Source organism: Lolium rigidum, chromosome 3 (assembly GCF_022539505.1).
Source record: "Lolium rigidum isolate FL_2022 chromosome 3, APGP_CSIRO_Lrig_0.1, whole genome shotgun sequence".
Classification (NCBI taxonomy): Eukaryota; Viridiplantae; Streptophyta; class Magnoliopsida; order Poales; family Poaceae; genus Lolium; species Lolium rigidum.
The window spans coordinates 163,666,984-163,690,675 of record NC_061510.1 but is presented as its reverse complement, the minus strand read 5'-3'; the positions used below and the strand labels follow the sequence as shown (position 1 = coordinate 163,690,675).

Here is a 23,692-nt window from a genome sequence, read left to right as displayed (position 1 = left end):
TCATGCTACTTAATGGAGAAGGATAGCATACTCATCATGCACATTCTTATTAGGCTTTGTTTGCTCAAGTACGGAAGGACCACTTATGCGGTAAGAAAAATACACGAATAAAAATAAAAAATTGCTTGCTGCCAAAAGTATTGTTTTTCATGAGATAAAGTGTGAGACTCATGTGTATAACAAAAAACAGTGGATAGCTTGGTCTGTCAAAATTTGACCTTACAGAGAAAAGCAACATAGGAGTATATCATTTCTTTTTGTGATCTATGCGGGTTGTTTACTTTGATTGCTTGGCACCTCCTCTTCACCTTTATAGTTTCAAAAAGGTTTTCAAAGCGCTGCCGTACACCATCTCCATGTCTCCTTCAAAGATCTTTATCGCTAGATCATGCACGTCAAGTCTACCCCAGTAACACGCTGCAAAATAAATGGAATGTACTCCCTCAATTCCATAATTCTTGTCATAAATTTGGATGTATCTAGACATATTTTATGAATAAATACATCCGAATCTGAAACAAGAATTATTGAACGTAGGGAGCACAATTCAAGCCATTTTGAATAACTAAGGTCAAGGGAAAACAACATAGTGATCTAGTACAATACTTATACATAAGCTGATTATTTTTCATCCGGGCCAGACTTTTCAAATTAGAGTAAACTGGCTGCAATATAGAGGGGCATTAATGATCTTTGGAAACTTAGGAGATAATCATCTATTGTAGATAGCACATACTAAAAATAGTACATCGCCACATAAAACATGAAAAAAAAAAAGTTCGGGGTAGCTGAGATAGGGAGCCCAGCTAGAAAACCAAGAGTTAACAGTAACATATTTTTTGTGTGAAGTAATAGTAACGTAATTAAACACAAGCGACAAGGTCATGTACCAGACATAACATGCACCACCTTGCAGTAGGAGCCAGTGCCAAAGAAACCCGTTGAAGGTGAACTTCCACGATAGAATGAAAGGATGAAGAAATATCTCAGTTCTTACAACCCATGGTCTGTTCAAATAGTAAATTCAACAGTGTTATTTGTATGTATGACAGGGCATACTAATATATATATATTAATAGTAATAAGATGACTTTGTTCAGCACCTGGATACGTCATAACAATACAATGTCATAGCCTATGGAGTTATTAATGGTAATAAGATGACTTTGTTCACTTGGATACATCATAACAATACAATGTGATAGCCTAGGGAGATATTAACTCCTAGGGAGGGAACTCTGCACTTAGTGCCATTCCAGATGCCCAGGGAGGGAACTCTGTACTTGTGAGTCTGAACTCTGCAAAAGGGCTCCACAATCTGGATCATGGCGGTTGTTGCCATTGCAGACGATGATCATGGCACAGTGTGGGGCATCAGATATTTGGACTTTTAAGTATCTTCTGCACATTTGGGAAATATTGCTATTAAAACATTAGTCTTCTTTCAATTTGCGCCTGATGGGTAGACATTGATATTGTAAAATATGTTTCAAGAATTAACTGATAAACCAAGTTCTTTTATGCGAGAGCATGCTATGTGAAATAAATTCAGACTGTTCCTAACCCAAACCTCAACATTTTTCTAAAACATACTTCTCTAAAGCCTAAACTAAGGCACCTTAGGAGTTTAGCCATCGTTTAGCTGGTTAAGATAAACTAAAATGCAGGGGAGATCTAAAAGAAACTTTCCTAAACAAAAGATTAAATTAGGTAAGGTTTTTGCCAGTTTCATTCCTAGAGCCTGAACGCTTTCCCCGTCATCCTGTTATACCACGACATCAACAAATCTTGTTAATTGTCATGTTGCTTACGGTTGCACGCTACCAACAAAATAACATTACACCAGTCAGGTTAATCATCTCAATTCCTGACATTTACATGAGAAATGATTTTTTTAAGCATCTTGGTTGCTAAAGAAGAGACCTGGAGGTAAATAACACAATTAGCAAGCATGTAGTATTACATCCAGTTTGCTAGTAAGAAAAGTACCACTGGCTTGTTTATGATAGGAATAAGCGTAGTGGAGCAAGGATATCAACAGTTTTAAGGCATTTACCTACAATTATATCAATCACCGGATTCCTCTAAAGAACAAGCCAGCCATTAAATTAACCCTTATTGGATTAATTAAAATTTCAAACTGGCAGGCAACAATCATAAATCTAGGCTAAATTTTTCCAAGGAAAGTGCGTTAAACCATCTAGATGGGCAAGCTTATTATTTGCTCTACTCATAAATGGAGCAGCATTATTCAATTATTCCATGAGGCATGCATTAGAAACCATACCTATATATTAGTCAACACACCTTACAACACCCAGAGGCTAGAATCCATTGTTGTTACTCTCATTTCATGCCCAGCCTTGTACACTGGCATAGTTAGCAGATGAATATCAAGAGTAAACATAATACAAGTAGTAGCGAACAAGAACAATTTAAATTGAGTTGCCGCGAACAAGAATGATTATCAAACGGTTTTTTTTTTGACACATTCAACAATTTTTGTGATGAATGCACTCTCTGCTTCTGCTACCCTCTTATACATATACCCAACTTCAGCATACATTGGCTCATTATTCTACAATAAGACATTATTCATTATATGAGCCAATAACCGAATTACTGAAGGCAGAAATAGAAGAACAAGAGTAAACTTTGGCCCGTTTTAGTCTGAGCATTTGCACAGAGAAAAAATAATTCATTCTGTAAGTATAGTGCTAGACCCTAGACTCATCCTATTCCTACCACAAATCAGTAATTATTTATGCTACCAAACGGTAGTCACGGACAATAGTAAGCACTAAGTGATTACATTATAACACACTGATATGGGTTAATTGGTCACATGCATGATGCTCTGGGCTAATTGGTCAGTCTGCACCACAAAATGCAAACTGAATTTTGTTATTTTTTTCTTCAGCAAGTGAATATTAAGGTGCAAGTTTTACTCCTATTACAGTTAGCACGTGTTTTCTGCAGATTACACACGGGGGTTTACCGCTAGAGCAGAAGAAGAAGATGTGCTTGCACTTGCACCACTGCAACATCTGAGGAACAGGTAAGGATATGCATATGTACCTTCTACGCAATTTTGTTCTCCTCTTGCAACCTCTCATAAGTGATCTCCTTAACCTGAATCATAATGAAATGCCCCATAAAACCTCCAAATCAATCTATTTTTTCAAGAGGTACTCAACGTTATTTACCAGCTCCACAATGAATGATAGAAAGAGCACAGTGGCAAAATAACTTACCACAGTTATGATATTTTAATTGCCCTTCTGATATTTTAATTGCCCTTCCATGAACATGCAATTCAAATTGTGGCACTTCAGTAAGAGGCTTCTGCTCCTTCTCTCGGAGAGGAATATCATCCATCCAACCAAATTTAAAAGCTATTACTAACCTTTCTCCTAGATAAATTAAGAGATCTTGAGAGTTGGGACAAGAGATTGCATATGCTACTTACTCCTTCAGTATCGGTTGTGCGGTTGTGCCTTGACAATTCTCCTCTTAGCCTCCTCCCTCGTCACTCTATCCCTTTCTTCCATTAACCTTTGCTGCTCCACTTCATGTGTCACCTGAAAACTTTCTAGGCTCGTGCATGGTTGCAGTTCAGGCTTTGGTGGCACCTAAGAGGAAAATGTAGCTGTATGTTAAGAGATGGCCTGCAACTAGGAGTTAGCCTGGATTCTATGCACAATGCGACAAAAAGCTCTTTATTTCCGTAAAGTGGTATAATCACAAACACTAAATGAAATTATCTCCGGTAGATCAATCTTTCCCGTCAGTTACTGTAGATATAGTAGGAGTATAAAATTTGTTGGTAAGACAGTCATATAGATTTACTCGACCAGTGTTGATACTGTAAAACTGCTAACAACAGAGACAATGAAGTTCGGTTCAGAATTCTACAAAAGTTGTATTAAACATGAAATTTAGTTTGAACAATCAACGTGGGTAGGGCGTTCAGAAATAGGGTGAATCATACCGCAAGCAACAAAATTGTCAGATCGGCGGGGAATCAGGAGGGAGGATGGAATGAAGTTTACATGGAAGAATACTCGCCTCCCCCAGTGCTGATTGCTGCTCCCGGGCCCTAGCGCCACCGCAACCGGAGCTCCAACGGGTGTGGGGCCGCGATCTGGTTGACAATGAATCAGGCTGGAGGCAGACGTCTTGATCTGAGACGGGACATGTGGACGGCGGCGACATTGATCTGGGCACGAACGGCAGCGGCGGCTTCAAAATGGGGGCGGCCGGCGGTGGCGGTGTCGATCTGTGGGCGACATGAGTGGGGCAGGAGGAGGCGGGGGGAGGTATACAAGAGGATGGAGGTCGGAGGGGGGCAGTGCTGAAGTAGGGCTCAGGATGCAGACGGACACGTCCGCGCCATCCGTCACGTCTGCGTACTAAGGGCATCTCCAACCGGGCGACCCAAACGGACGCGCTGGGCCGTCCGTTTTGGGCCGTTTGCGTGCCCGCCCGGACACGCGGACAGCGCCCCGCGTCCGCGTGTCCGTTTGGGTCGCACGCGGCGCCCAACGCGGCGACCCAAAGAGACGCCACGTGGTTCGTCTCGCTGCGCGGCGCTGCGCCATGGCAGGCCTCGACGGGACAGCCATGGCGGGAGGTGGAACGCGCGGGAAAGATCCCGCGCGCACCAAGGTTCCCGCGCGCGCGAAAACGCCATTGGCGCGCGCCGCGCCCAAGTTTCCCGCCGGACCGCCGGCTATAAAGACGGCGGCGGTCTCACCTGCACCGCATCACCGTTCTCTTCCCTCCACCTTCTCCGGCGCCATGCCGCGCACCCTTCAGTCCACATGGGCCAAGCTCTCCTCGCCGCCCGGGCCAGGTTCCCGCGGACGGACGAGGAGGAGCGCGCGGACTCGCGGTGGGTCGCCGACGACGAGGCGCTCCGCGTCGCTGCCGAGGCGGCGGCAAAGAAGGCCGGTGACGCGGAGATGGGGGAAGCGGCGGCCGCGGAGGGCTGGCACGAGACCCCGGACGGCTGGTACGCGGCCGTGGAGGAGGGGGCGGACGCCGCGGAGGAGCCCGTCGCCGCGGAGGACCTCGCGCAGGCGAACATCAACGCCGCCATCGAGGAGCGTCTCGCCGACCTCACGCGCGTGACGAAGGAGCACGAGGGCATCTGGCGGGCCGGCCGCCGCCGCTTAGGCGACCTCCTCGGCAAGAAGAACGAGCTGCTCGCTATGCGAGCAGCCCGTGACCTCATCCAGATGCCGTCGCCCGAGCGGCGCGCCCGGGAGGATGCTGCGTCGGCGGAGCGCGGCCGGCAAGAGCGCATGCGCCGGCGGCAGGGCAACCACGAGGCCCAGAAAGCCGGCCGCGTCCGCTCGGAGGCGCGCACCGCCGTGGAACGCGCCGCCCTGCAGGAGCTTGAGCTATGCGGGAAGCGGATGGTTCCGCCTCAGGAGGCGGAGCGCGAGCGCGCCCGAGCTGCGCTGGCGGAAAGGAGGAGGATGATGCCCTCCGTCCAAGCTGCCGAGGCCCGCGAAGCCGCCCGCGCCGCCGCCGACGCCCGCGCCGCGCGACGCGCCACCCAGCCCGTAGAAAGCCGGAGTGGAATCCTCACGCGTACAGAGCCGCCCGCGTCGAGTGAAATCCACGGCCCCGACGGCGAGCCGGCGAGGAGTCGCCGGCGAGGCCGCCGGCCCCGTACGTATAGGATAGAAGTAGTAGCTAAAAAAAAATGTAATGAGTTCTCTATTTAATGAAATATATTACTTATGCCTATGACACGCGGGCCAGGGGCGGACAGCGGGCGGACGCGAGCGACCAGCCTTTCGCGTCCGCGTGCCACGCAAAACCCGGCCAAGATTTGGGCCGGGTTTGCGTCGTCCCGGACGCCGCGGGCATCCGTTTTAGGGATGGGTCCGCGCGCTGGGCCGGGTTTTTGTCCGGCTGGACCCATCCGGACGCGCGGGCGCGGGATGGGTCGCCCGGTTGGAGATGCCCTAAGCCGTGTAGCTAATTTCCGGTGTCCGTGGAATCCGCGTAATCGCACTGAGCTGTTCACGGAGTCCGCCGGACAATACGGACATGCGCACACTAGCCAGCTTGTTTGATTAGGAGTAGTATACCCGGAAAAGTCCGGTTTGAACCTGTCCACTAGCTAGTTTGATGCACAGTTTGAAGTACATGCTCTATATTATCCCTGTTGCTCTTGGATGGCTAGGTGCGATGAGGCATGGAGCAACTTGGGTGCATAGTAGCCGTAGTTTTTTGGGGTTATTGGCTAAAATGGTCTTGCACCCGCGCGTCTTAAAAAGTGCCGACGAGTTTTTGAGCCCAATAGAAGCACCGGCCCTTTTGCGAAGAGCGAGAATCGGACGCGCCGACACCTCCCGTCACAACGGTTTTCACAGGTGGGGCCGTCTTGGCAGCGACTCGAAGCGACAGGTCACATTAAAAATGACGCGTGTCGGGTGGTCGTCGGCGTCAATAGCTCCGTTCGAAAACTGAAGCGATGACCACCCACCTCACCCACGCGCCTTCAATGCGCGTCCGCCGCCCCCAAGGAGGAGGACGTCGTGGGCTCGCCACCACTTCCGCCGGCGAAGAAGAGGTGGTGGGAGATGGAGGCGCGAGACGCAGGCGGCCCTCCGTGGCGGCGACGACCCGGCGTCGCCGAAGGTATTCCCGGGTAGCACTTCATCATCGGCCGCTCCGTCGACGAGGACTACTGGCAGATCACGCTCACCCCGCGGCAGGCGACGGTGTTGTCCACCAAGGACCACGACGAGAACTTCGTCGACCTCGCCGATCCTTCTGAGCCGCCGGTGCCAAAGGAGGAGGACGACTAGTCCTTCAACTTCTCCGACGATGACGACAGCGCGGACAACCTCGACTATAAAGGATGGGACAGCGGCGCCGTCGACCTAGAACTAGTTAAAGTCGCTGTCCATGCAGCCCTAGGCTAGTGCCTATCTAATATACACAGAATGATTGACAAAATTCATACTTCAGTACTCTGCCATAGACTATAAAGAAATAGAATAAACTCTTTGCATTATCTTCATTTTGTTGCACTTCACTGTATCAAATACAAACCAGAACTCAGTATGCAGTAGCTGAATTATTACTCGGTACAGTAATTCAGATGCAAAGCTCATACTTTCGCCATTCATTGTACTTTATCTACCTAAATGCCACCTACGCTAATCATCAACTTCTTTGATCAAGCTACACTAATCATCTGCTTCTTTGATCATACAGATTCTTCTTCTTTGATCACCAGTTTCTTTGATAAAGCTACAAAATATAATTTGGTAAATGAGCATAGAACACTAGAAAATTCAACTAACTTTTAAGAATAAATGAGCAGATATCCTATTTACAGTGAACAAATGAGCAGATAACTAGTAGTTGAGCACTAAAAGAGAGCACTAGCATCAGATAGAACTGCTGTGGTGAGTTGTTACTGACTAATAAAGAGGATTAGAACTGTAATACATGCACACCAGATCCTATTTACAGTGTGTATTGACTGAACATGTGTCTCGTGTTGCATCCTTGAGCACTCAAACTGAAGAATAACCATGCATTAAAGCTCAGAATAAATATGGAAACAATCAAACAGTTTCAGTATGCAGCAGGGCATAAACATATTTTATGCAACTAACCTGGAACTACACAATGACACCTGACCATATTCTATGCAGCAGGGCATCACAAGCATAACATTTACTTACAGGTTCTTACCTGAACATTGCTTGGATCATAAGTTCATAACATGGAGTAGTATATATAATTTCCATAAACTGTAAGATCAATTTCCTTACACTTTCACTAACCAATAGGTACAAACAATACAGTATTCAGTCCTTGAAGAAACTGGTGCTTTTAAGCTATAAATATGCAGACGGCTTGAAAGATCAGAAACACAAACAAGGAAACTGGTGAGATTCTGTCACCATCCACGCCAATTTTCTTCTTAAACAAGGAAACTGGTGAGACGGATTGCAGTATAAACAATCTTGCTTAGTTTATACCAGAACAAGTAGGGCACGAGATTGTAGTTTCAGTAGAGCACGAGATTGCAGTTTCAGTAGGGCACGAGATTGCAGTTTCAGTAGAGCACGAGATTGCAGTTTCAGTAAGGCACGAGATTGCAACAGGGGAGGAATCAGACCTGCTCCTTTCCCTCTAGGTTGACGCCGATGCCACCGCCCTCTGTTGTCGGATTCTTCTCGTCCTCCAACGGAAGATTCTTGCCCCACTCCACCGCTGCATCTTCTATCGGTACCTCCACCTTGCTCGACATCTTGCTCAGAAGGCAGCGACGGGAAGCGCACCAAGGCCGAGGGGCGCACGGGTCAAAGGATCATGGCGGATACGAGCGGGAAACCGGGCGGCGGCCGGCGTCCAGGCGCTCGGCGGCGAAGACCTTTGAGAAATCCGACGAGCTCCTATCTAGGGTAGAGTGGAGGCAATGGGACAAGGGGGTGGAGGGCTGCAGGGATCTGGGCGCAGGCTGCCGGTGAGGAGCGGGGCACCGGCCCAGCGGTGGCGAACGGCGTGGCGGCGTGCGCCGTGCCCTATCGGCAGAGATGGAGAAGTGGAGGTACTTCGTTGGTGTTTCTGATTTTTTTTTTCCAGGAGAGACAGGATTAGCAGGCTCCGCGGATGGTGTCCGTGAGTCCGTGTGAAATACGCGGCCCATCCGCGAATCCGTTTGGCCTTTTTAACGGACACGGACATAAGGAGTCCACGGACATCCGTGTCCATTTGCATCCTGAAGTAGGGCGGAGGTTGGAGGTGGCAGTGCTCGAGCAGTGGCGTTTGGAGCCGGCGGCGGCGAGGCGACATGCCTGCGAGGAAGAGAGAGAGAGAGGAGGTGTTCAAGAGACTGCGTTGGATATGTTGGGCTTGGCCCATTTTGGATTCGTTGGGGCGAGAGGGATGCGCGACGATGGAACGACGACGAAACGACGAAAAATATTGACTTATTGTGGATGGCAGATGGCAGAATAAGGAACCATTTTAGAGATAGAGAATAGAGATACACTCGCACGTCCTGCTCTATGATCTGTGCTCTGTGCTCTCGTTTCTTCTGCTTACCTAGCAATGCAGCCCGGCTGAACCAGACTCGTCCCACAAAACTCACGGGACCGAGTCCCAGAATAGCACGCCAAAACGTCGCGCTGCTCTTCCTCTTCTCGAATGGCCGCATGCGAACCGTCCGACCATAATCACGCATAAGAAACGCCAACGGAAACGCCTCCCACTGAAAACTCCTGCCATCACTGCAACCTAGCCTACCCCTATAAGATCCCAGGATCGACCCCCTACCTCTTCTTTTCCACCTCACGCCGCCACCAAAGATCCTAGAGGCTCAGATCGATCTAATCTCACGAAGCCCTACGAGGCTGCCGCCTAACGCCGCCCGCGTTCCCGACGACTCGGGGCACGAAGAACGGAGCTGCTGCGCCAGGAGGATCACGGAAGAAAGGGGAGTTTATCTACGGAACCAGAAGGACGAATCTCTGCACACCGACGACGTCCACGGCAACGCCCTCAACTCCGGCCACCGACTTCTATCACAAACTGCGCCGTGCTCGGTGAGCTTCTTGGCAAACCCTTGCACACAAACAGTAGAAATAGATATGCCTGTTGGTTGATCTGTCAGGTTTGACAGTCATTTTCAGTTAACAGAGAAAAGTCAAAACTTAACGTTAAAGGGATGGGCCCACTGGACCAACGTCCAGGGCTTGATGCAGTGCGTGACTTGTTCTCATATGTAACAAACGCACCCTGATCGGGGTGCCAAAACCAACTCGATGGTTTTGGTCCCCTATTGCGCTGTGCCATATAAAGGGGAGTCTGCAGAGATCGATACCCGGTTAACGATCTAAACATCTGCTTCCCCCACATCCCAAAACTCTACCGATCTAGAGTGGCCGGAAGCAACGGGAAGAGCCGGAACCTCGTCGCTTCCGTTCCGGGCGGTGCAGGTGGCGGCCGAGGGGATCGGGGAGGATCCCGCATCGTCATCGACCACAAGTTCGTCATCAACACCGCCACACCAAGCCTGCCTCACGCAGGCGTCGATGGGATCGTCAATGACCCGTAATGCATCTCTAAACCCTCTGCGATTATGATCATTAGGTGTTCTAGTGGCTATTGTTCACGATCTGGTGTTACTCTTGAAGTATTAGGCCTAACAATGGTATCAGACGCCTAGTACTGCTAGCACTAGAACCCTAGTTGTGATTAAGATCATGTTTTTAGGCAGTTTATGTTCATGTTTAGGCTCTCAGATTAATGCTATCATGTTTTTAAGCCTCAGATTAGATGATGTTTTTAGCCCCTGTCGAGTTTGGAGACTCACCTTACGCCGTCGGGTGTCGGCCTTTACCCTCCGGGGACCGTCGGAGCAGCTGCTGCTCCGGCGAGGGCCGAGATCCCGCGCCGCCACTCTCTCCCAACGGAGGAGCGCGCGGGTTGACGCGCGGTAACGCGCGGAATGTCCGGACCCGCCGGTGGCCGTCGCGCCGCCGGCCCTCCGTCGTCGCCCTAGCCGACCCACAGTGAAAACGGCGCCGCTGCGCCGCTCGACGAAGCAGCGCGCCGGACATGGTCCATAGCACGCTGCTCCGGCGAGCGCCGCCACCGCGCCGGCATGATGCAGGCAGGAATCGCGCGCCGCCGGGACCGTGGGCGTCGCGCGCTCTCGGGCCGCCGGGGCCGTGTCCGCCTCGCGCGCCGCCGGGACCGTGGGCGCCGCGCGCCTCGGGCCGCCGGGCCGTGGCGCCTGCGCGCCTCGCGCCGCCGGGCGTGGCCGCCCGCGCACCTCGCGCCGCCGGCGTGGTCGCAAACGCGCGCCTCGCGCCGCCGTAGGGCGCCTCGGGCGTGGTCGCCCCGCGCGCCGTCGGGCGTGGTCGCCCCGCTCGCCGCCGGGCTTGGTCGGGTGCGGGATTTTCGGGGGAGGAGGGGCGCCGCTCTCTCTCGCGGAAATATCGGGGAGAAGGAGAAGTTTTTTTAGGGTTAGGGCACCGGCTGCCCCTTTTGATCTGGCCTTCAATGATCTGGACCGTCCAGTGGATCGGACGGCCGAGATCGAGGCGAGCAGCAGTCGGGCCGGGGTCCTTTTGGGCTAAATCTCGAGGATGGGCTTCGGCCCAGAGTTGTCGGTAATCCGCAAGTTTTCTGGGCTGCCGATTTTCCCTGTTGTTTACTGTATTTTTTAGTGCAATCTAAATGTTTTTCCTTATGTTTATTGCACTATTATATACAGAAAAATCATTGCCTATAAAATATGATCAGAAAACATACCATTTGTTCTGGACAGAAATGAACCAACGAGATTTTTTGTTTAGAGTATTTAGTATGTTTTAATGTTGAATTATCAAATTAAGCATCACATATGTTGTTCCTTAAATGTTCTAAAGTTGATGTTTATTTTGAGAATGTTATGGCTGCAAAATAATTCTGACCAACGTTGTATTATTTCTGCATGTCAACCACTAATGTTGTTCTAATTCATGTCATTTCTGCCCAACGGTGTTTGACATAGAATAAGAAACTTATGGCATGTTTATTTTATATGCATGCAATTTTACTAATGAATGTCCATGTCAAATTTCAGCTTCCGCTGCGATGCGTTATGATGTCTTGTCGAGCAGTTGACCGGCAGCAACTTTCCTCGTTGGAAGAACTCCATTGAGCTATGTTTGGCTTTCAACGAGTTTGATTATGCCTTAAGGAGGATAAGCCCGTGGGCGCCGCTTGCTCGGTGCTACGGGGTATGATGAACTAAAGAAAACTTATGACTCCAAGATGGAGAAGTGGGACAAATCCAATCACGTTGCAATGCTCGTGATGAATTCTTCCATTTCACTTGAGATTATTGGGGCTCTCCCCAAGAAAGATACTGCTAAGGAATTTATGGAAGCCTTGGAGGAGCAATTCAAAGGCTCTGAAAAGGTTTATGCTCATGAGCTTTTTCACAAGCTACTTGGCAAGTATAAAAATGATGGTGATGTTAGGGGACACATACATGAGAATGATAAATGCTTCAAATAAACTGAAGCACCTAAAGTGTGAGCTCAGTGACAACCTCCTTATCATCATGATCTTGGAGTCCCTCCTCGAAGAGTTCGATCAGTTCAAGATCAACTACAATTCCATGAAGGAGAAGTGGACACTTGCTGAGATATCCCCTCGGATTGTCCAGGAAGAAGAAAGAATGATGAGGCAGAACAAGGATCAGGCTTTTCATGTTGCATCCTCAAAGAGAAAGCATGACGGGTCAGGCCCTTCAAAGTCGCCAAAGAAAACCTTCAAGAAGGAAATGCCAAAGTTTAAAGGAAAGGAAAAGGAAAAGGATAATGGACAGTCTTCAGAGCCCACTCGATAATGTGTGTTTCTTTTGTAAGAAGGAAGGCCATTACGAAAGGACTGTCATGAATACCTCAAGTGGATGATGAAGAAAGGTACAGATGAAATCACTTTTGTTGATGAAATGTTATATACTGATTTCTCTTGTACATCATGGTGGATTGATTCAGTGCAACCGCTCACGTTGCTAATTCTATGCAGGGGATTAAATATGATCCAAACCGTAACAAGCGGGGCAAGACGACTTAGAGTTGCAAATGGAGTTGAAGTTGATGTTGAAGCTGTTGGGTCACTCACCTTGGAGCTCCACACCGGCTTTCACCTTCATTTAAATAATGTTCTTTATGTACCTACTTTAAGTAGGAATTTGATTTCAGTTTCTTGTCTCGATGATAACATGTTTGAGTGCAAGTTTGGTAACAAACAATTTGTTTTAAATTATTGTAATAAAGATGTTGGCCCCGGTGTCGACGAGGCAGTACTATATATGTTATCTATGAATGATTATGTTTTGCATGTGAGTAATGTTTCAAATGTTGAGAAGAAATGGAAGGGTACTAGCACTTCTTCGAAATTGTGGCACTTGTCGTTTAGGCCACATTTCGAGGGGGAGAATGGAAAGACTTATTAAAAATGATGTACTCCTCCCATTAGACTTCTCCGATGCGGACAAATGTGTTGATTGCATCAAAGGTAAATATGCAAAAACAATTAAGAAAGGAGCCGGTAAGAGCCACGAGTGTCCTCGAACTCATACATACTGACATATGCGGACCTCTTAATGTTAAGTCTATAGATGGTTTTGATTCGTTCATCACCTTCACAGACGACTTTTCCCGTTATGGGTACATTTACCCTATACGTGATCGATCGGAAGCTTTGGACAAATTTAAAGTGTTCAAAGCCGAAGTTGAGAACCAACTGAATGCAAAATTAAAGTTGTACGATCTGATCGCGGGGAGAGTATTACGGTAGGCACGCTCCTTATGGGCAAATTCCAGGACCTTTTGCTAAGTTCCCTAGCTGAGAATGGAATTGTTGCCCATTATTCAATGCCTGGTGAACCTCAACAAAATGGTGTGGCTGAGCGCCGCAATCGCACGCTTTTGGATATGGTGCGTAGCATGCTCAGATCATGCAAGTTTGCCGGTAAGCCTATGGATGGAGGTATTGAAGACGGTTGCACATATTTTAAATCTTGCTCCCACTAAGTCAGCACCGAACACACCTCACGAGATGTGGACGGGAAAGAAACCGAGCTTGAACTATTTACGTGTGTGGGGTTGTCCCGCTGAAGCTAGAATTTTCAATCCACAACTTAAGAAGTTAGATCCAAAAACGGTTAGTTGTTTCTTCGTCGGATACCCGCACAGGAGAAAGGGATACCGTTTCTATTGCCCTGGTCATACCACTAAGTACGTTGAGACCCGGAAAGCGGTATTTTTTGAGGATAATGAAGTTACTGAAATAAGGAAGATCGATCTTGAGGAAAATTGGGTGTGTGCTCCATCCCCGATTATCCAAAAGGTCGTTCTACCACATGCAGGAGAATCACTTCTAATGTTGAGACCGAACCTCACAGTTCTGGTCCTCAACCTGATGGTGATCCTGAAACTAATGATAACGCAAATCCAGAAGGTGAAGAAAATCACCAGTCGGATAATGAAGAAGATCCTCATAATAATAATGCCCCTCCACCACCATCGCCTGTGAGAAGATCACATCGAGAAAGAAGAAAAGCCATCTCAGATGATTATATCACCTACATGAGTGAGGATGTAGATGATATAGGGAAGGTGGAGGATCCAACCTCATACAAGGAGGCCATTAAGAGTTTGAATTCGTCTAAGTGGCAAATCGCCATGGAAGACGAGTTGAAATCTATGAGCTCAAATGATGTTTGGGACCTAGTAGAAGTTCCTAATGACGCCAAAAGAGTAGGCTCCAAATGGATCTACAAAACTAAGTACGACCCCAAAGGGAACATCGAAAGGTTCAAAGCTAGACTTGTGGAAAAAGGTTTCACACATAGAGAAGGAGTTGATTACAATGAAACTTTCTCTCCTATGTCATCTAAAGATTCTTTTAGATCGACATGGCTCTGGTAGCTCATTGCGACCTAGAATTGCATCAAATGGATGTTAAGACGGCATTTCTAAATGGTGAACTTAATGAAAATGTATATATGACTCAGCCGAAGGTTTTGTTGTGGAAGGAAAGGAACATTTAGCATGTCAGTTCTGAAGAAATCCATCTATGGCTTGAAGCAAGCTTCAAGACAGCTGGTACCTCAAGTTCGATAAGATTATTAGAACTTTTGGTTTTACTCGAAAATGTTAAGGACAACTGCATTTATGTTAAGTTTAAAGGCAGTAGGGTTCACAATATTAGTCCCGTATGTGGATGACATATTATTGGCCTGCAAGTGATAAGGATATGCTGCACGAGACCAAGAATTTTCTCGTCTTCCAATTTTGATATGAAAGATCTCGATGAAGCTTCATATGTCCTCGGCATTGAGATTCATCGAGATAGGTCTAAAGGTGTGTTGGGACTATCACAAAAGGCATACTTTGAGCGAGTACTAAAGAAATTCAATATGCATAAGTGCTCCGGCTCACCTGCCCCAGAGTAGTCAAGGGCGATAAGTTTGGGACATTTCAATGTCCGAGGAACCAAATTGAAACTGATCGGATGAAGTCGGTTCCTTATGCTTCGCTTGTCGGAAGCATCATGTATGCACAAGTTTGTACACGCCCCGACTTGGCTTTTATAACCGGGATGCTTGGCGATTCCAATCAAATCCAGGACTAGACCACCGGAAGGCCGCAAAGAAAGTCTTGCGTTATATGCAAGAGACAAAAGGGTACATGCTTACGTACTGAAGGTCCGATAACCTACAAGTTGTTGGTTATTCAGATTCCTGATCATGCCGGTTGTGTGGATAGTAAGAAATCCACGTCGGGTTATGTATTCACACTTGCCGGAGGAGCTATATCGTGGAAAAGCTCCAAACAAACTATAGTTGCTTCATCTACGATGCAAGCGAGTTTATAGCATGTTATGAGGCCACCTGGCAGGCTGTATGGCTAAAGAATTTCATTCCCGGACTTAAAGTGGTCGACAGCATTTCAAAACCACTTCTATTGTACTGCGATAATGAACCCGCAGCTTTCTATGCGAATAACAACAAGTCAAGTGATGCTGCCAAACACGTTGACATTAAGTATCATGTTGTGATGCATAGGATCCAGGATCAAACAACTAATGTTAAGCATATAAGTACGACTCGTATGCTTGCGGATCCGGTAACGAAAGGCTTACCACCCAGAATTTTTCGTGAGCATGTTGCCGGCATGGGATTACTGGAAGCCTTATGATTCTGGAACAAAGGGACCATAATAAGAACCACTCCCAATAAGTATTATGTTATCCATTTCAAGATAGGCTGGTATGCCATAAGTGTTGAGGTTCAATAGCATTTCATTGGTTGTTGTAACACCTCACTTTGGTTTATTATTCCTATGGAGAATGGGCAAATGATGTTAAACCTAACGATCAAGGGGAGAATGTTGGTTGATCTGTCAGGTTCGATGATCATTTTCGGTTAACGAGAGAAAAGTCAAAACTTAACGTTAAAGGGATGGGCCCATCGGACCAACGTCCAGGGCTTGATCCGTACGTGACTTGTTCTCATATGTAACAAACGCACCCCGATCGGGGGTGCCAAAACCAACTCGATGGTTTTGGTCCCCTGTTGCTGCTGTGCCATATAAAGGGGGAGTCCGGCGAGATCGATACCCGGTTAACGATCTAAACATCTCGCTTCCCCCACATCCCAAAACTCTACCGATCTAGAGTGGCCGAAGCAACGGGAAGACCGGAACCTCGTCGCTCCGTTCCGGGCGTGCAGTGTGGCGGCCGAGGGGATCGGGAGGATCCCCGGATCGTCATCGACCACAAGTTCGTCATCAACACCGCCACACCAAGCACTGCCTCACGCAGGCGTCGATGGGATCGTCAATGACCCGTAATGCATCTCTAAACCTCTCTGATTATGATCATTAGGTGTTCTAGTGGCTATTGTTCACGATCTGGTGTTACTCTTGAAGTATTAGGCCTAACAATGCCTACCTCCTAGATATGGTTTCCAGCCATAGTTTTACCGTTTGTCGAGTCGTCGGTGAACCGAATGCCACCGGATGGCATCAGCTTGGTAGTCTATCTTCCACATGTCTACTGATCTTAATCCCAACATGAAAAAGTTGCCCAGTGACCATAGAAACCCAGTAGTATGATTAGTTGACGGATACAATCGAGGTTTATCAAAATATATTTTGAAGGTAGTTTGAACCGTGTATCACCATGAGCATGTAGTCAGGTCCTTGTATTGCTCATGCTAGTCTACTGTTGCTAGTTACCCATGTACTCATGTTGGTCTAGTTAAATTCATTGCATCGCTATAAACTGAGTGATATCTGCTAGTTTCATATGCTAACCGTGTAGTGTATCTTTTGGTTTTAAGTTTTGCCTCACGTGCATTTGTTCTAGTGTAAATTAGCTAGTTCGGTTCTTTTTAGTAGAGGATATCAGGTTGTTGTAAACCTTAAAATCGAGTTGCCTTCGCATCGTGCATAGACTAGAGTAATCACATGATTTCTTTATTTACATGTAGCCCATCAGGAAGATTAACTTAACATGTAATCATTTTGTTAGCATGCTCATGTTAGATGTCGCCCTAAATCCATGCTACTGTTAAAGTCATCTTACATGCAGGTTGGATTTAGAAATTTGTCACAACCACATATGCAAGTTGTTCTAAGCTTAGGTCATTTACATGTGCATGTTTATGTCTAGATTTTTTCGATAAAGGGAATATATTAATATGAAAAGATACCAATTACACCCAGCCTCTGCAACAACGCCCCACCCTAATGGCAGTACGGATGCACACAACCCAAAAAGAGTAAACAAAACTAAGAAATAAAAGTCCCGCTACAACCTTCTAGACCTAGCAACAACAATACAACCACCACCGTGACAACACATGAAGTACAGACTCTCCAAAAGCGACGCCTCCAAGAAGAAAACAGTGCACCAGCGCCGTCGTCGCCCGACCAAAGGTCTTAGGATTTCACCCTGAAGATAGTCCCCACTCTCAAAACAATGCCTCCAACAAGAACATTGCCAGGCACAACCAGTTAAGGCCAGACCTTGGATTTTCACCCTGAGAGGTAAGACTCTGAACTTCCCCTGGGCTGCCGCCCTCACATGCATACCACTGCTGCCAGCCCGGAACGCCAAGCAGATCCCACAGCATCACGTTGACTCGAACCTCCTTTAGCCAGTCCACCAATCCGGCCTTCATGATATTCCTTCTTCCGACTTCACAATGGACCAAAAAGTCACCTGATGTCAACACAGAATATAGCTTCGCGGCGCTCCCTCCGGAACCAAACGGTCGGAATAAAAACATGGGTGCGCGCGACCGAATACCACCCGATCCAGCGAACCGCAGTGCAAAATATGCACCGATCCATTCACCGGCGGAGCTTTCCGGAACTCATCTCTCCAACCGGATCAAAGCAAACTCGACCTCCGGTAGATCTTCATCTTCGCTTGCGAGAAACCCGAGGACCGCCACCAAAAACAAAGCAAGACCAGCAGCCCCCACGCCGCCAGTCCCTCCTGCCGGATCACCAGGGAAGAAGACGGCGGCGCAGATCATGCGTAGCACCGCTGAACCGTTACCGGGGGCGGAGGCCGCCTCCGCTCCAACGAATCCTCCATGGCTACCGACGGAGAGCATCATGCCCCGGCCAAGTAGCCGTGCCGCCCGACTTCCTCCACTGGCGCTTCATCGCCTCCCATGGAACGCCACCGTGGAAACCCTCTCCTCTCCCTCGTCGTTCGACGGAAGGGGCGCCGCCACCGCCGCCGTGGCCGAGGCCGGGGCCGGGGATGTGGCCGGGCCGGGGCCGGAGCCGGGGCCAAGGCCAGGGCCGGGGCCGGTGCCGAGGCCGGCAGCAGCGGCGGCTGAGGTGCGGCGGTCCGGGGAAGGCTGCTCGGAGCGGGGCGGGTAGATCCTCCTCCGCCGCTCGGGAGGGGGGCGGGAGATGAGGAGGCGGCGGCTAGGTTAGGAGGAGGAGCTTTTTATGTCTAGATAGCACACGGGGAACTAGTTTGTTTAGGCATTGCATATTAAAGTTATGCAATATATATATATTGGTCAAATATGTTTTTTTATATATTTTAGTTGTCAAATGGAACGATCGCCGTCCCGTATGTCTTAGATAACCCAAATCCGGTACGAGCCATTCTGGTCTTTCTGGTATACTCTATATATGCTGCACGACCGACACAAACCTTTTATTTGGATCTTATTCACTTTTCATTTGCATTTTATTCGTTGTATTGCTTGTATTCATTTGTATTGTTATTGCTTCGAGACAACAATTAGGAGGGAACAGAGAGTGGTACAATCACGACCAAGGAAGTGGATAGCAGGAGTTTGACAATGAAGGCATGCCCTCTCATCATATTTTATCCCAGTTTTACAAACTGCATGCTATTTATGTTTTACAAATATATGACATGTTATTCCAGTAGCTAGCGTGTCGATTGGCACACCAAACTTGATTCACTTGTCGCCTCTTACTTGATACCCTGAGTAGAGATTATATAGTATTCCAGATAGAGTAGAATTGCTTAGCCATGCTTAATAATCTTTAGGATATTTCATCTTGCCTCTTCGGAGGAATTGAACGACCTTGGGATCATACATACCTTTGAAACTTGTTGAGCTCATTGAGCAAGGCTGATTAGTCATTGTGCTTCATCTACTCTCTCTTTTACTCTGGGTAAAACTTACCATCTAAACATGGCGCGTGCGACAACTGAATCAAATATTGAAGGAGCGATTGGCCGCCCTTCACAAGTTGGAGGGAGCAATCCGTCATTCGTGCCGCATAAGGGTCCTAATAAGTTTTGGATTTGAAGATTGTGACAATCATACAACTACATGCTATATGGGCACGGGCCTGGTTAAGTAAGTTAGTCAACCTTAGGTGTTGATATCGCCGTACCGCAGATGAGGTGGCTGCCTACGGGAGAACCTTCGGCACAGATGAGGGGACCGGTTTGAGGACATACTTTCAATACCATGCGCCAGACCAGGTGGGCATGTCACATCTTTGGGGGATCTAGCTAAAAGATCTTGTCACAATCCCTCTGCCGGTACACCAATTGGTGTGTACTAAATCAGCGACGGTTGGTGGGCAACAAGACGGGATTGTGTCGTGTGGGCAAAATGTACAACCTCTGCAGAGATAAAACTATTCGAATAGCCGTGTCCACGGTCATGGACGACACATGAATCCTTCATGACATGCAGGAATCTGAATCCTATGGAATACGTGAGCTGTCGAGGACAACCACATTGATGAGAAATATTACACTTATTATAAAACATGTTTTCGTCTAAAACTGCTTTTACCAATTATATTACAAATAAAGTTGGCTTTATGCAAATGAACCTACATCCTTCCTTTGAAGCCTCATGTAGATATATTAGGTCTTGCATCGAGGGGGCATGTTGAGTACGAAATGTACTCATGGCAAAACTTTTGTTGATATTCATAGTACTATGAAGATGGTGAAGACTATAGCGACTACGACGACGCTGAGGAGTGAGGCCTCGTGGACTACATCGACTGCATGTGGCTGAGATGGAGTTACTTCGCATTTTATTATACGCTGTGCTTTCTGGTTGTAATAAATGTCACAAGACATTTTACTACGTGGCTCAAACTTTGTAATAATTATTACTCTTTGTTGTTCTGCAATGATATTTATTTCGTTGTGTCGTCAACTTGATCTTGGGATTGACGAGTAATACAGGGGGTCGAAATGTTTAGTTCCGGTTCTCACAAATTTTTTGATGGATGACTTCACTTGTGATGATTTTTTTTTTGTTTTAATAGCAAATTAGTTAGTTCTTAGCCTGAAGCCGAACTTGGACTGATAATGTTTCTGATGGTATGTCAAGGGAGCTATTGAACTTAGCCTGAAGGGATGCTACTGCAGCTGCAAAGGAGGTCCGGCTATTGAACTTTTCTAGACCTACTGAATAGGTATACTCAATTGTTGGTTAAACTACTATACCTGCTCGCCTCTCTGATCATCTGATGCAACCTTAAGTACGATTTTTTAACAACCAAATTTCCTCCCTAAGTTACTTTTTCACCGAGTTGTAATCTTTCTATCAGATCTCAATATCTTGGACTCCCAATCCTAGTTACAGTGGGATTCTCTAAACACGTTAGGTTTACTGTGCCTTATGCTTCTTTGGTTTTTGCCGTGCTTTGTTCTTCGAGTATTTTGTAAAGAGGGTTGCTATGCACAGGCGATGATAAACACTACTCACAATTCCCACCACTATGCAAAGGTGATGATAAACACTACTCACAAATCCAATTATTTGGTAAAGAGGGTTGCTCCAGATATTGTTAGTAAGAATTCAACCCTTAAGTAGTAAGTCATAAAGGGAATAAATTCATGAAGCAAACCATTTATATTGATATAGGGCTCCTCGGGCACAAGTACGTTCAAGGCTTCAACAAGCAATTGGTTCAGCTCGAAGTCATGAAAGAAGGTAGTGCTCACGTTATTCCTTCTACTTTTATTTGTTGAATCGAAAAACTATGTGAAACTTCAAGCTCATGCTACATGTTAGCAAGTTTAATTACCAACATGTTTATTCTTGCATACCCTGTAATATTGCTGTTTTGAATGACTACATGAACTTTTGAATTTTCCACAAAGGTAGAGGTTCTTCCTACATCAAACATTAGTGAGGTGAAGCTTTCACAAATAATTGAAAGCAAAAATGGAAATGTTCTGTTAATAAATATAATTATCCTCCTATAAGATGTACCTTTTTCAGCAGGGCATATTTCCTCCAAAATAAGCCAATGGTCATGCTCTTCAATCAATGCTATAGGGAAAGCAACTTTGACCAAGCATCTCCTATAAACAAGCTCTATCAAGGTTATGTACTTACCACTTTTATTTTCTGTGGTTTACCTGGTTAATTCAATGACATGTAGAAGCTGAACTGCATTTGCAAGTGCCAATATTATGCCAGAGAGCCAACAAACGGTAGGTTTTGGTTGTTATGGTAAGCTCAGCATTCTTATGTCTTTTATTGTAAGTTCTAGGCGGGCCAAATAATTATACCCTGATTGTCATTATGCCGCCTTCATAGTGGTTTACGTGAATGAATCAACTAATCGCATGCATTTCAAAGTATTTTTCAAACCGTGTTGCTGGTAATCTGTGGGTTTGCTATTTGGTCATGTATGTGCTTTCCAATTTGTTCCTGGTGTCCTCAAAAGTTACTTATTTCAGTTCATTGCCTCCTCTTATCGATGTTCAGGTTTGTGCTTAATGCCCTCTTGTTAAGATGCAGTTTAATGCTCTTTTTCTGCTATTGTTGGGGTAAAATAAATAAGAGGTTAAACCGTCATAGGTCAATCATTTTATTATTTAGTTTCAGGTAATGTTTTAGCATTCTGCATTTCTGCTACTCTTCTATGCTTCTAACATAGCCATTGTTGTTTTGGCATTACAGAACGAGAAAGGAACCAAGGCTGAGTACATGGTGTGTGGAATCCCTTTTGACCCAAGTTTTCTTAACTTCAGAAATAAACCTATCAGTATTTGTTTATGGCTGCTTGAGCCTCTAGGAGCCTTTTTTAATTTATCATACAACGCTAACATTCATTCTACACAAATTGACAGAAATCATCTCAATTCAAACGTGAGCTTCATATTTTGATGTGGATATATATTATGCATTTGTCATACATATTATTGTGTTTGTTATAAATTTTGCTAGACAGTGTAAATCATTGTTGTACTGATGTATATATAAATATGTTTTTGTGTAGAAACTTTTAATTTATAGAACGTGGATTCATTACCGTCTTGTTAATCTCTATTTGTGATGTCAGATTGACAGTTGAATAAATATCCCCTACCACCTACAATATGGGATGAATTGTTTGAATATTTCTGAAGATCTTATAATTTACATGAACGCGGGCGGGCGCAGCAACGCACGCCTTCACGGTCTAGTTGTACATATTAGCTATAGAGCTAGCTATAGCTGACATGGCACGGTCTTATAGTCGGCTATTGGCTCTACTATTAAACTTGCTCTAATTGGAAGTCCCGATCGTAATGATGGGCGTTTCTCTCGGAATTCAATTTAGGGTGCGGGACGGTTTGGAACTCTTTGATCCCTTCATTTCTTATTTGGATAGGCACCTACTTAATTGTGGATCAATTAATTGAGGGTAAGATGAGTTACCATCCATCTTTTCCTCCTGTCCTACTTAAAAAATCGAAACCGACGTCGTCGCGCGTTACATCGGCAGTGAAACCCGTGGCTTGGAGAGGGAAAAGTGACACGGTGGACCCAAACGATCGTTACCGGCGAAACATGTCTAACCGGAGGCAGAGCAGTCAGATCAGCGTCTGAAACTTAATTTCGTCTACCTGTTCCGCAAACGATACAAAATAGTACTACTATTACTGTAGCATGTTTTCATGAACAGGGATGAAAGCAGGGCAATCTTATTAGGTCGGTAGCGACTCTTGGATGCCAAGTTGCTCCAAGTGGCAGTACACGTTTCACACACCGACCGATCACGTAAATGTGTTAGGCCCGGTAAAACTAGGAATATTCGATCGTAACGTAGGAAGATAGCGATTTTGATTTTGTTTCTGGAGAAGAAATATAGGGGTGTTAGTTTCGTTCTGCTTTTGTTCTCGGCAGGGTTTGCTTCGTCAGTCTCTAGCCTTGTTCTCGGTCTTTCGTTTTGCAGGCCGGTGATGCCGTGTTGGCACTGTATAACTCTGTTTTACTTTCTTGCTGCTGGTCTGTATAGTTCTGAAGACTCGTGGTTTCTTTTCTTTTAATGAAGTAGAGCCGAAGACTGTCCACCGGTTTTGGCGGTTGAAAGTTAACTTTGACCGTATAAAATAATGATCTCTTCGATTCATGTCTAGATATATTTAAATTTTAACAAATCTCATACTCCCTCCGTTCCTTTTTAATTGACTCGGAATTAGTATAAACTTGTACTAAATTCAAGTCAATTAAAAAAGAACGGAGGGAGTATAACTTTTATGGAACGGAGGGAGTAGTAGGACTAACTCGTTTCGTGCCCTACATAGGCTGGTTGGTCTTATATCACATGATTAACTGCTAGCTATTTTTTTGCATGTTGTTATCGCATAGTGTGTAATTATGTTCGCGTGCATG

The 23,692-nt window shown here is 46.4% G+C and overlaps 1 protein-coding gene across 5 annotated transcripts; it reads right to left on the bottom strand.

The window, feature by feature from the left end:
- Positions 1–114: 114 nt before the first annotated feature.
- On the bottom strand, positions 115–4,122 carry LOC124698560. Of its 5 annotated transcripts, XR_007001007.1 has the most exons (7): positions 4,053–4,122; positions 3,470–3,632; positions 3,079–3,132; positions 2,288–2,370; positions 1,104–1,401; positions 891–1,007; positions 115–512 (listed from the first exon to the last, which is right to left on the bottom strand). XR_007001007.1 is itself a non-coding variant. In XM_047231046.1 (5 exons), exons 2-5 carry the CDS (start codon positions 3,376–3,378, stop codon positions 402–404), a joined length of 288 nt encoding a protein of 95 aa, XP_047087002.1. In that variant the 5' UTR covers positions 3,379–3,632; positions 4,053–4,122; the 3' UTR covers positions 115–401. The 5 variants fall into 5 exon arrangements, 1 of the variants encoding a protein (XP_047087002.1); XR_007001008.1 differs by having other exon boundaries at positions 115–1,007; positions 2,999–3,132; XR_007001006.1 differs by having other exon boundaries at positions 115–1,007.
- Between the last annotated feature and the right edge of the window lie 19,570 nt (positions 4,123–23,692).

Coding starts and splice junctions, on each gene's coding strand:
- LOC124698560 (XM_047231046.1), bottom strand. CDS start 3,378: ATGGATGATATTCCTCTCCGAGAGAAGGAGCAGAAGCCTCTTACTGAA. Junction 3,133..3,277: donor GCAATTAAAATATCAGAAGG/GCAATTAAAATA, acceptor ATTATGATTCAG/GTTAAGGAGATCACTTATGA. Junction 1,008..3,078: donor AGAACAAAATTGCGTAGAAG/GTACATATGCAT, acceptor CTATTTGAACAG/ACCATGGGTTGTAAGAACTG.